This window comes from Malaya genurostris, chromosome 2, assembly GCF_030247185.1.
Source record: "Malaya genurostris strain Urasoe2022 chromosome 2, Malgen_1.1, whole genome shotgun sequence".
In the NCBI taxonomy this organism is placed as follows: Eukaryota; Metazoa; Arthropoda; class Insecta; order Diptera; family Culicidae; genus Malaya; species Malaya genurostris.
Genome location: NC_080571.1, coordinates 274,732,642 through 274,744,643, shown reverse-complemented (window position 1 = coordinate 274,744,643; position 12,002 = coordinate 274,732,642). Strand labels below are relative to the sequence as shown.

General features: G+C 41.8%; 3 protein-coding genes across 4 annotated transcripts; 2 read left to right on the top strand and 1 right to left on the bottom strand.

Moving 5' to 3' along the window:
• Position 1: 1 nt before the first annotated feature.
• LOC131430126 (coiled-coil domain-containing protein 97) lies at positions 2–1,431 on the bottom strand. Of its 2 annotated transcripts, XM_058594844.1 has the most exons (3): positions 1,320–1,431; positions 1,087–1,260; positions 2–1,006 (listed from the first exon to the last, which is right to left on the bottom strand). In XM_058594844.1, exons 2-3 carry the CDS (start codon positions 1,215–1,217, stop codon positions 76–78), a joined length of 1,062 nt encoding a protein of 353 aa, XP_058450827.1. In that variant the 5' UTR covers positions 1,218–1,260; positions 1,320–1,431; the 3' UTR covers positions 2–75. The 2 variants fall into 2 exon arrangements, with proteins under 2 accessions (XP_058450827.1, XP_058450826.1); XM_058594843.1 differs by having other exon boundaries at positions 2–1,260.
• A 4,063-nt stretch (positions 1,432–5,494) lies between these two features.
• On the top strand, positions 5,495–8,921 carry LOC131429228 (uncharacterized protein K02A2.6-like). The gene is made up of 2 exons (XM_058593278.1): positions 5,495–6,067; positions 7,665–8,921. Exons 1-2 carry the CDS (start codon positions 5,495–5,497, stop codon positions 8,919–8,921), a joined length of 1,830 nt encoding a protein of 609 aa, XP_058449261.1.
• Positions 8,922–9,203: 282 nt separating this feature from the next.
• On the top strand, positions 9,204–11,616 carry LOC131430125 (uncharacterized protein K02A2.6-like). Its single transcript, XM_058594842.1, has one exon. The coding sequence runs from the start codon at positions 9,218–9,220 to the stop codon at positions 11,408–11,410; it is 2,193 nt and encodes a 730-aa protein (XP_058450825.1). The 5' UTR covers positions 9,204–9,217; the 3' UTR covers positions 11,411–11,616.
• Positions 11,617–12,002: the final 386 nt, after the last annotated feature.

Here is a 12,002-nt window from a genome sequence, read left to right as displayed (position 1 = left end):
ATAACAGTGTTCACGTAATCTATATTACACAAATAACGCTACAACTTACAACAAATATGAGTACAGTACCGAACCCTACCCATCACTATCATATTCACAGTTCACATCTCTCATCTTATCATGCATCTGATCCATATTTTTTTGATTCTTCAAATGCTGATCGATATGTCTCATGTATACATCAAGATCATCTTCCTCGTCATCTGCTTGCATCTGCGACGAATTATTTTGTTCGCTATCCCCTCCAGTTTCCTCCGCATCGTCTGTATCGAAGTATCGCTCTTGTTCATCCTGTTCAACGATATCCAAATTATCGTATTCTAAAGATTCATCAATTTTCGAATAATCAAAATCATCATCCTCGCCCGATATAAACTTGGAGTACATCATCCCAATGAATTCATCCCTCAGCAAACTGCGTTCTCCCGAGGTCAACAAATTCATTGGAACGGAAAATTTTTGGTTCCGTTTTTTAGCCGCCAATTCTTGTTGGATGTTTTTCTGTCGTTCTTCTTCTTCCTGGTCGAAATTACCCCATTGAGCTCTTGAACATCTCGGTGAATCGGGTGGATTTTCCCCCGATCGGTCCTCGTCGTCATTGTCCATTGAACCAACCATTTCCTCCATATTTTTTTCGCTATTTTCCTGCTCCTTCCGCAATGCTGCCGCATTGTCCCGATCTATTCCATTAAACAGAATAGTAACCAGGCTATCGTTTTTAAATCCGGCCGTATCTCTTGCTTTGCGTTCCTTCTCGGTCAAATATTGCCCAACTAGTTGCTCATACAAAAGCGGTTCCCGTTGCATCATTTCTACCTCGCTGAAATAATTGCCGTCCAGAACGAGTTGCTTCAGGGCCGCATACCTACGATTGCGTACCTCTTGCTCGCGACCACCGTTCTGTGAACGACGAATTCTCTCCAGATAGTAATCCACCTCATATCGCTCATCCGGACTGTAACCGCTTGTCTGCTGTTCTTGTTCAAAAAAATTTAGGTGATCCTCCCTTAGGAACAATCCGAACCGTGAAAGAAAAACTGAATGACTTTTTTCCAGTACTTGTTTCAAAATTTCTTTTTTCTCCACCTGGGAAAGCTCCGGGTCATTGATTTGTTGACTTTTGTAAAAAACTTTTTGGTCACGACAAATGTAATCGAACAGATCGGTTTCTTTGATCGCCATGCTATGTGACCGGTCGTTTTCCACTGATGGGGCATGATTGTGAATATCCGTTTCCTCCTGACGAGGGCGTTCCTCTTCCTACAATAATGAATAATGTAGCCTAGTTTTCGAAATTATTATACGTTTTCATTACTTACAGTCGGTTGCATCGCAATTTTTTTCTTTACTGAGAATTCATCGAGCAATTTGTTTACAACATCGTAACGAACAAAAACAATAGCGTGAGGTTAGCTCGTTGAAACATTATCCTACACACTTGATAGATTCTACTTAGTTAAGTGTTAAAATCGAGATTTTCTCCAGCCGTGAAATTATATCCCACTTGTATGCGGCGGGCAGATTTCCCCTCAGACGGCAAAACCGTTTTGAATCGGTTCTATATTTTTAGGGTCTTGGTTTTATTTTTTCAAAAAAAAAGTACATATAAAAGACAATAAGTTATTGTCCTTCATATACTAATAATGGAAAATTTTATTGCCAATAACATTGCTTTCTCACTACCAATCATACCCATATTTCAATCTCATTTACCTCGTCTGAAGATTCGTTTTTTTGTATGGACATGCGGGATTGACAAATATCAAATGAAGTCGCATAAAAAAAAGGAAGAGAGAAATAAACAAGACACGTGCGGCGAGATAATGACGCAATTTCGCCTGGACAATATTGACAGCTGCCGGAATGCAGCCAGCCTTCTGACGATTGTCAGAATTCTTCACAAGCGGGATGGAGAGGAAATAATAACCAACGGTACATACATAGAAAGTAATCAATTCTAAAATTAATATAGATTACTGAGAGTTTGGTAATGATGATTTTGTTGAGCTCTCAAACAGCTACCGAAGAGTTCAGTCAAGGGGCAAATCACTCTAAACTCTAGACAATCTCATATTAATAAACTCATGTCATTCCAAAATAATTTTCTCTAATCTCATTTAATCCCAACTAGTCTAGATAAGTTTGGGTAAATTAAAACTAATCCAACCTAGTTTTGCCTAATCTTGTTTGAAGTGTATCTGCCATTCGAGCTCCCACGCAGAGATGCCATTTATACAGATTTATCTGTATAGTGATTTTCACTGTCGGCTAGAAAAGATTGCGATGCGATAAGATAGCGACAAAATGCCGCAAAGATCGCGAAACTGTCATTCGCATCCATTCAACCCCTTCGAGACCACAAGCCAGAAAAAAATATTTTTTAAATTGACCGTTACAATGACTAATTTTTTATTTATTATTAAGAAAACTTCAGTCATAATGAATTCATATTGATAATGCGTATGTTTCAGATTACGGCTAAAACTTGCACGGATTTTTTAAGCGTTTGCTATTTATTTGACATAATGTACGATTCAGACGATCCGCCTTCTTCCGTCACCGCCACCGGAACGTCAGCTTCCGCCAAAATTAGTTTAATACTTTCTTTACCGGAACGTTCACACGCTCCGTCCGTCAAGACGTTCCGTGACGGTGACGTTACGTGTGAATGGCTCCATGGTGACGGAGATTGACTGTGACAAAATAAGACGGATCGTCTGAATGGTACATAATGGTTATTTTGTGCTTAGTATGTTCCCTTTTCATTTATATTTTGTATTAATCGACGCCTTGGTTTTCAAAACCTCGTGCTTTATTCGATTGTGCTATTTGTCTACTCTAAAAAGTTGGTCGTCTTTGACAGATATACATTTGTTGATGCTTTCGATGAACAATGAAATAACAATTGTCGCTAAGGAATTTCACCAGTTGAAATGCAATTGGCCTCAATCCAACAGTCGATTAATTTTTCTTTTGGCTCTAATGCTAGTTAATTTCAATACAACAGACAGCGAAGGGGTTAAAACAACTGTCTAATTTTCTGGCAGCGATGCCAGGTGAAATTTTAGGCGTCTGCGTTTTAGAAATGGTCCTATTCGACCTCAATATTTAGAAGTATGACGAAAAAACCAAACGAAAACCCTACAGTAATAGCAAATGTCATTAAAATGGACAATTGTTTATAAAAATTTCGAAAAACTGCAAAAAAGTCGGCTTATTTGCAAAGTCTGCTAACAAACGAAATTGCAAATTTACACACCAATCTGCAAACCTGGCATCAGTGGTTCTGACGCTCATTATTTCGCTATCATGCGACGATTCCGTCGCATTCTATGTCCAGCTGAAAACCACTATATTATACAGATTTCTCCAATTAAATACAGATTTATACAGATACCACAAAAAGTAAGAAAGAAATAATGAAACTTTTGATGGAGAATTGCAGCGATATACCCCTCGTCAATATGTTTTAGGTAGTAAAACCAGCAACACTGTATAGCATAAAAATAGTATACTTCCGTTTTTCTGAGAGCTAATAGTAACAAGAATAAACAACTACGTTCTGCAAACGCGTGTTTCTTTTCGAGTGAGCTTGATCGTCTCCGTTCCAGTTCTTTTCCTCTTAACCGACGTGGATTCACTCGCGCATCTGTCCACTTTGGCCAACAGGTTATGTGCCCAGTGAATGTTGTGAGGAAATTTCGTTAAAAGTTTAATTTTTGGAACGAGAAAGTTGTCTCTCGCGTCGCGTGTGCATAAACATGGATACCATCAGCAAATTTTCAAAGCTGAACAATCAAAATTGGCAGTCTTGGAAGTTCAGAATGGAGATGCTTCTAACGAGAGAGGAGCTATTTTATGTGATCGATGGTATCAAACCGGAGCCCGTTACGGCTCAATGGTCCAAGGATGATAAAAAGGCCCGAGCTACTATGGGATTATGTATTGAGGATAATCAGTACAGCCTCATTAAGACAGCTCAATCGTCGCATGAATTTTGGGATAATTTGCAAAAATACCACGAAAAGGTCACTGTTACTTCTAGAGTGTCTCTTTTGAAAAAATTATGCAATTTGAATTTGCGAGAAGGAGGTGATTTAGAAGCTCACCTTTTCGATTTGAACGACCTTTTTGACCGTCTTGAGAATGCCGGACAGGATTTGGAAAATCAGCTCAAAATTGCTATGATATTGAGAAGTTTGCCAGATTCCTACAGTGGGTTTGTGACAGCACTTGAAAGCAGACCAGACGAAGATTTAACAGTTGAGCTAGTGCGATCAAAACTCTTAGATGAGTATGAGCCTCGGAAGGAACGATCTGGGTATAGATCATCCGGCGAAGCAAAGGCATTGAAAAGTGGTGTTAAATCGGACAATGCAGTGAAAGAAAAATCCGAGATTGTGTGTTTCTTTTGCAAGAAATCGGGTCATATAAAGCGTGACTGTTTGCGTTATCAGGCTTTAAAGAACAAAAGTGTCAAACATCAGAAAACTGATCGCCTTAAGGCCAAGCAAGTCTCCGAAAAAGTTTCTAGTGAAATGTTGTTTATGGCCGGAGAGAAGAAACAGAGTAATTGGATTGTGGATAGTGGTGCTAGCAGTCATATGTGTAACGATAAAAGTGTTTTCACCTTGCTCAATGAAGAGAGTGCTCCGGAGATTATTCTAGCGGATGGAACTGTAGTTCAATCGGTTGGATGCGGTTCTTGTATCTTAACTGGTGTAAATGGCTGCGGAAGTTCAGTAAAAATCACCCTCGAGGAAGTGTTATTTGTTCCGTCGTTGAATAGTAATTTGCTCTCCGTGGCAAAATTGGTTGCAAAAGGTTTTCGGGTAATTTTCGATAAAGATGATTGTGACATTTGTGATCAGTCAGGAAAAGTTGAAGTGAAAGGCACCAGGTCAGGTAGTCTGTATCATTTGAAAACGATCGAAACAGTGATGAGAAGTGAATCCAAGCAGCACAATGAATTATGTCAGCACCAGTGGCATCGTCGATTCGGTCATCGAGATCCATCCAGTGTAGATAGAATGAATAGAGATAGTTTAGTAACTGGAATGATGCTGAAAGATTGCGGTATCAGATTAACCTGCGAGACGTGTTTGGAAGGGAAACTGTCGCGAACACCGATCCCAAAATCAACGGAAAAGTTGTCAACCGGAGTTTTAGATTTGGTACTGTTGGAGACGTGACCATCCCTACAACCCAATAGTAATCGCTGGGCTCACTGGTGGCAGCCCGACTGTCACTCAGTTGATGCACCGACCAGCATCCGGTCTATGTGTCAGAATCAGAATGTGATATGTAGTAGAATAAGGAACACGCGTTTTTACCTCTAACTGTGCGTCTATTAATAAAGTCAGTTTTTAATGTTTGGGTCGTGTTATATTCATTATCGGTCACCTCCGAACACACCCACAACAGTGGCGACGAGGATTTAAGTTAGATTGGCGATCAGAAGCCAATCTTCATCACCCACGAGGAAACGAGAAGCATGGCGGAATCTAACCTCAATCCGGAGCATCAGCAACCGGGAACCGGCTTACCTGGCGGTCCACAGCACCCGGGAATGCAGCAAAACCATCTGCGTCATCCAGCTCCATTTTTCAACGGTCCACCATCATCGCAACAATCAGCGAATACCAGCTCATCTTCTACAGAAACCACCTACCAGCTCTTTCAGCAGCTAATGCAGCAGCAGCAAGATTTCTTCCGGAGTATCATATCATCGATCAATGTTCAGGTCCCTCCAAACCCTGAAATGATTCTCGACTCGCTGGCGAACAACATCAAAGAGTTTCGCTACGATCCGGACGGAAACATAACCTTCGCTGCATGGTATGGCAGATACGACGATTTGTTCGAGCAAGATGCCGCACGGTTGGACGATGAAGCGAAAGTCCGCTTGCTCATGCGGAAACTAGGATCAGCAGAACACGAACGTTACGTGAGTTATATCTTGCCGAAATCGCCAAAAGATTACAAATTCAGCGATACAGTGGAAAAGCTAAAAATTCTTTTCGGCGCTGCTGAGTCTGTCATCAGTAAACGGTATCGGTGTCTACAGGTAACCAAACAACCGACCGACGATTATGTTACGTACGCTTGTCGAATCAACAAGACTTGTGTTGAATTCGAGCTGAGCAAGCTGTCCGAAGAGCAGTTTAAATGCTTAATGTTTGTTTGCGGGCTAAAGTCAGAGGGAGACGGCGAAATACGAACGCGGCTGCTGCACAGTGGTTCAAAAGCGCAATTTCACGCTCTTAATTGATAACTCATAGGATCGTGGTTTTTGAGGTACAGTATCTTCAGCAAAGTTGCTCAGAATGTGAGACGTCATCTTTTGGCAAATTTTATTTATGTGATTAATCTCTCTAAAAGTGAGATAAACATTTTATTTTAGCTCAGGGCCAACATAGGGGTTAAATTACTTCAACAAAGTTGTGCAGAAAGTTATTTCAAACAAGTTTGCTGAAGGTACTATTCCCGTAACTTGAGTGTAATTCAAAATATAGTGTATTTTCTGAAAAGGGTGTCCAAAATCAGTTTTTGTAAGAAAATATATTCATTTTCAATTTATATGAGTTTTTCATGTTATACAAAGTTTTTCATCTTTAAAAACTATACAACTTTCTCGAACATACTATGCTGCTATCATTTCAGTTTAATTAAATATAGCAATTTTTCATGTTTTTTTTAAATAAAATTCTAACTTGTCTATTATCAAAAGGCGCAGAAAGGTGCAGATGAGACTACTTACATATTAAACTACTTCAAAACTACTACAACTACAAAACTACTGCTTTTCTATAGAAAAAACTTACCAAAAAATGACATAACGTAATTCGACATGATGATTACCTGTTTTCAAAGTCGTGGCTTCTTATCTCACTTTTAAAAAACGTCGGACAGGTACTTTCAAAAAACCGTCTGTAATTATTACTAAACTTATTTATTTGTAGACTTCGATGTCCATGAAAACCTTTTATTGTAAGAGTTTCCATGGTAACGAATATATACTGAAATCTGATCTGAAATACAATGAACCTTATCATTGAAAATGTCAAGGACAAGGATATTTGAAAAGAACATATCTCGCCTGCAGACGATCGCAGACGAGTAATTCAACCACGGTATGAAAGCTCTTTTGAAGTAGTTTAATATGTAAGTAGTCTCATCTGCACCTACCTGCGCCTTTTGATAATAGACAAGTTAGAATTTTTTTTAAAAAAACATGAAAATTTGCTATATTTAATTAAACTGAATTGATAGCAGCATAGTATGTTCGAAAAAGTTGTGTAGTTTTTTAAGATGAAAAACTTTGTATAACATAAAAAACTCATATAGATTGAAAATATCTATGTTTTCTCACAAAAACTAGTTTTTGGACACCCTTTTCAGAAAAAACACTATATCTTGAATTACACTCAAGTTACGGGAATAGTACCTTCAGAAAACTTATTTGAAATAACTTTCTGCACAACTTTGTCGAAGTAACTTAGCCCCTATGTTGGCCCTGAGCTAAAATAAACTGTTTATCTCACTTTTAGGGGGATTAATCACATAAATAAAATTTGCCAAAAGATGGCGTCTAACATTCTGAGCAACTTTGCTGAAGATACTGTACCTCAAAAATCACGTTCCTATGAGTTATCAATTGAGAGCGTGAAATTGCGCTTCTGAACCACTGTGTGCTGGCGAAAATCGAAGAACGTGATGACGTCACACTAGAGCATCTTTCGGAAGATTGTCAGCGATTGTTGTGCCTGAAACGGGACACGGCAATGATCGAGTCATCAGCATCAACGTCATCAGTGAATTTCATCAAGCGAAAACAGCAGTTTTCAAAACGTCAACATAAGCCACCAGTGGAGTCAGCCGGACCAGACAAGAGCAAACAAATACCCTCTACACCCTGCTGGTACTGCGGGGGAATGCACTTCGTTCGAGACTGCACTCATCGGAGCCACAAATGCAAGGACTGCGGCAACATCGGACATCGCGAGGGATATTGTTCCTCTGCCAAGCGAAATTTCAAGACCAGCCGAAACAGAAAGCACCCAGGATCGTTAAAAACAAAAACCGTAAGTCTCCGTATAAATACCGTCGATCAAAAGCGCCGTTTTGTTAAAATTGTGCTGAACGGTGTGAAAGTGCGTCTACAGTTGGACACGGGGTCTGACGTAAGCATCGTTTCGAAACGCTTGTGGGAGAAAATAGGTAAACCACCCACTGCACCAGTAAATGAGCTAGCCTCAACAGCGTCAGGCGACCGATTGCAGTTTTTGTTTAAGTTCAGCAGTCTAGTTTCTTTCAACGGTGAACAACATCACTGTCAGTTTTACGTGGTCGAAAACCCGCTTTATCTTTTCGGAATCGATTTGATGGAAGCATTCGGTCTCTTTTCATTACCCATTAACATGTACTGCAACAACGTCAGTGTTCCTGCTATCACTTTGCAGTCACTCAAAGCGGCATACCCGAGTGTATTTAGAAACGAGTTAGGGTTGTGCACGAAAACAAAAGTGAAATTGGAACGGAAACCAGATGCAACTCCAGTTTTTCGTCCGAAACGTCCAGTGGCTTATGCAGTACACAGCACGGTTGACAACGAACTTGACCGACTGGAACGAGCAAAAATCATCACACCGGTAGACTTTTCGGACTGGGCAGCACCCATCGTCGTTGTCAGAAAAACGAACGGGTCCATTCGCATTTGCGGGGATTACTCTACAGGTCTCAACAATGCACTGCAACCGCATCAGTACCCGTTACCGCTACCGGAGGAGATTTTCAACAAGTTGGCTAATTGTACTGTATTTAGCCGAATCGACCTGTCGGATGCGTTCCTGCAAGTAGAGGTTGACGAAAGTAGTCATGATTTACTAACCATCAACACCCATCGTGGACTCTACCGGTAAAATCGTCTGCCACCGGGAGTCAAAACAGCACCGGGAGCTTTCCAGCAACTTATCGATACAATGCTGGCAGGTCTTCCTCATACGTGTGGTTATTTGGATGACGTCGTCGTTGGTGGTGTCACTACTGAGACACACTGGAAAACCTTCGCGCAGTGTTTCAAAGAATCAGCGAGTTTGGATTTACCATTCGAGTGGAAAAGTGCATCTTCGCTCAGCCTCAAATCAAATATGTAGGTCATCTACTTGACCGCAATGGCCTTCGTCCGGATCCAGCAAAAGTTCAGGCCATTAACGAAATGCCACCGCCCACTGATGTATCTGGTGTTCGGTCCTTCCTAGGAGCAATTAATTACTACGGAAAATTTGTTCCTCGTATGCGCTGTCTGCGGTATCCTCTTGATGAGCTGCTCAAAGCGGATGCGAAACTCAAGTGGACAGCAGAATGCCAGGCGGCATTCAACAAATTTAAGGAGTTGCTGAAATCTGACCTACTGTTGACACACTACAACCCTGCACTTGATATAGTGGTGTCGGCAGATGCGTCGTCTATTGGTGTTGGTGCTACTTTGTCACACAAATTTCCGGACGGCACTCTCAAAGTTGTATACCACGCTTCCAGAGCATTAACAGCGGCAGAGAAAAACTACAGTCAGCCCGATCGTGAAGGACTTGCGATAATTTTTGCGGTGACCAAGTTTCATAAAATGCTGTTTGGTCGTCGCTTTCATCTTCAGACAGATCACGAGCCGTTGCTGAGAATCTTCGGTTCAAGAAAAGGGATTCCTGTTTACACATCGAACCGATTACAACGTTGGGCTCTTACGCTGTTGCTTTATGAGTTCACCATCGAGCACGTTCCGACAGCGAAACTCGGCAATGCTGACATACTTTCCCGTCTGATCAGCCAGCACGTCAGGCCTGAGGAAGATTATGTGATTGCTTCGGTCTCTCTGGAAAATGACTTAAGGTCAGTTACACAAGATGCATTAACCGTTCTTCCTTTAAGTTTTAGGATCGTACAACAGTCTACACAGTCCGATCCTATTACCAAGGCAGTTTATCGTTACCTCCTTGATGGGTGGCCTAAAACCGTTACCGATGCAGAGCTCAAACGGTTTTATGCTCGACGTGAATCTCTTACCACGGTACAAGGCTGCATACTATTCGGCGATCGACTGGTTATACCATCGCCCCATCGCAAGCGTAGTCTTCATCAACTTCATCGTGGCCACCCTGGAATTCAGCGAATGAAGGCGATTGCCAGGTCATATGTTTATTGGCCAACTCTCAACAGCGACATTGTTGATTTCGTCAAATCCTGCCGTCAATGTGCGATGGCTGCGAAAAAACCGAAGTCAGCGCCGTTGTCATGGCCTAAATCATCGAAACCGTGGCAGCGCGTTCACCTTGATTATGCTGGACCGATCGACGGGGAATACTACCTGGTTGTCGTAGACTCTTTTTCAAAATGGCCTGAAATTGTGCAGACGAGAAGTATCACTACAGCCGCCACAGTGAAAATCCTCAGAGATCTGTTCGCTCGCTTGGGAATGCCAGAGACGCTGGTGAGTGATAATGGATCCCAATTCACCAGTGCAGAGTTTCAATCGTACTGTACGAACAACGGCATCGAGCATCTTACAACAGCACCATTCCACCCTCAATCGAACGGTCAAGCCGAGCGATTCGTGGATACGTTTAAACGATCGATTAAAAAGATTAAGGAGGGGAGAGCGACAATGTGTGATGCTCTCAGTACATTTCTTCAGACTTACCGGAGTACACCTTGTTTTTCATCTCCAGACGGCAAATCACTAGCAGAAGTTTTGTTCGGTCGTCCGATTCGTACTAATTTGGATCTGCTCCGTCCACCATCCGATCGTGTACAATTGGAACAATCGAGCGAGATTCATCCCTTAAAGCGACAATTCATCGTTAAGGATACGGTGTATGCAAAAGTATTCGTCAAGAACCAATGGCACTGGGTTTCAGGAACAGTTTTGGAACGTGTAGGTCGTGCAATGTACAACGTTCAGCTCGAGAATGGTAAGCTTATTCGGTCCCACGTTAACCAGCTTCGAGATCGTGCTAATTCAGAGAGTCGCAGAGTACCAGCATTGACAGATAGAACGAAACTTCCTCTCAGCATTCTACTCGATGCTTGGAACCTTCCGGCTCGTTGCACACCAGATCCATTAGCACATTCAACACCAGTAGCACCCATTCCAAGCTGCTCTAGTTCGAGACAGTCGTCAGTACCGAATACCTTGTTGAGAAGGCCCACATTGTCATCGGAGTCTTCGTTGTCAGCATCGTCTTCGTCATCTTCGACAACGCCAAATTCAACATCAGAATTTCAGTCTGCTAAGGAAGCCGACTCAGCTGTACAGGTTCCTCGCGTGTACGAAGAGCTCCGCAATGGTTCGATCCCTATCAGCTGTATTAGAAGGGGAGATGTTGGAGACGTGACCATCCCTACAACCCAATAGTAATCGCTGGGCTCACTGGTGGCAGCCCGACTGTCACTCAGTTGATGCACCGACCAGCATCCGGTCTATGTGTCAGAATCAGAATGTGATATGTAGTAGAATAAGTAACACGCGTTTTTACCTCTAACTGTGCGTCTATTAATAAAGTCAGTTTTTAATGTTTGGGTCGTGTTATATTCATTATCGGTCACCTCCGAACACACCCACAACAGGTACACACTGATTTGTGTGGGCCGATGAAGACTACAACACCAAGCGGCAATCGTTTTCTTATGACAGTCATTGATGACTATAGCAGGTATGCAGTCGTTTACCTTCTTGCTAAGAAGTCAGATGCTGCTGACAAAATTATTGAATATACCAGGTACGTACAAAATTTGTTCGGCAGAAAGCCACGAGTCATTCGCTCTGATGGTGGGGGTGAATATGATAATAACAAGCTTCGATCATTCTTCGCGGAGGAGGGAATTAAAGTTCAATTTACCACACCTTATACACCCCAACAAAATGGTGTAGCCGAGAGACGTAACAGATATTTACAAGAGATGGCCACCACAATGCTACTCGATGCGAAACTTGATAAAAAATACTG

What these genes read in the sequence shown, in the direction of transcription:
- LOC131429228 (XM_058593278.1), top strand. Translation starts at nt 5,495, where the DNA reads ATGGCGGAATCTAACCTCAATCCGGAGCATCAGCAACCGGGAACCGGC. An exon ending in AACGGTATCGGTGTCTACAG is followed by an intron (nt 6,068 to 7,664) that starts GTAACCAAACAA and finishes ATCAATTGAGAG; the next exon opens with CGTGAAATTGCGCTTCTGAA.
- LOC131430125 (XM_058594842.1), top strand. Translation starts at nt 9,218, where the DNA reads ATGCCACCGCCCACTGATGTATCTGGTGTTCGGTCCTTCCTAGGAGCA.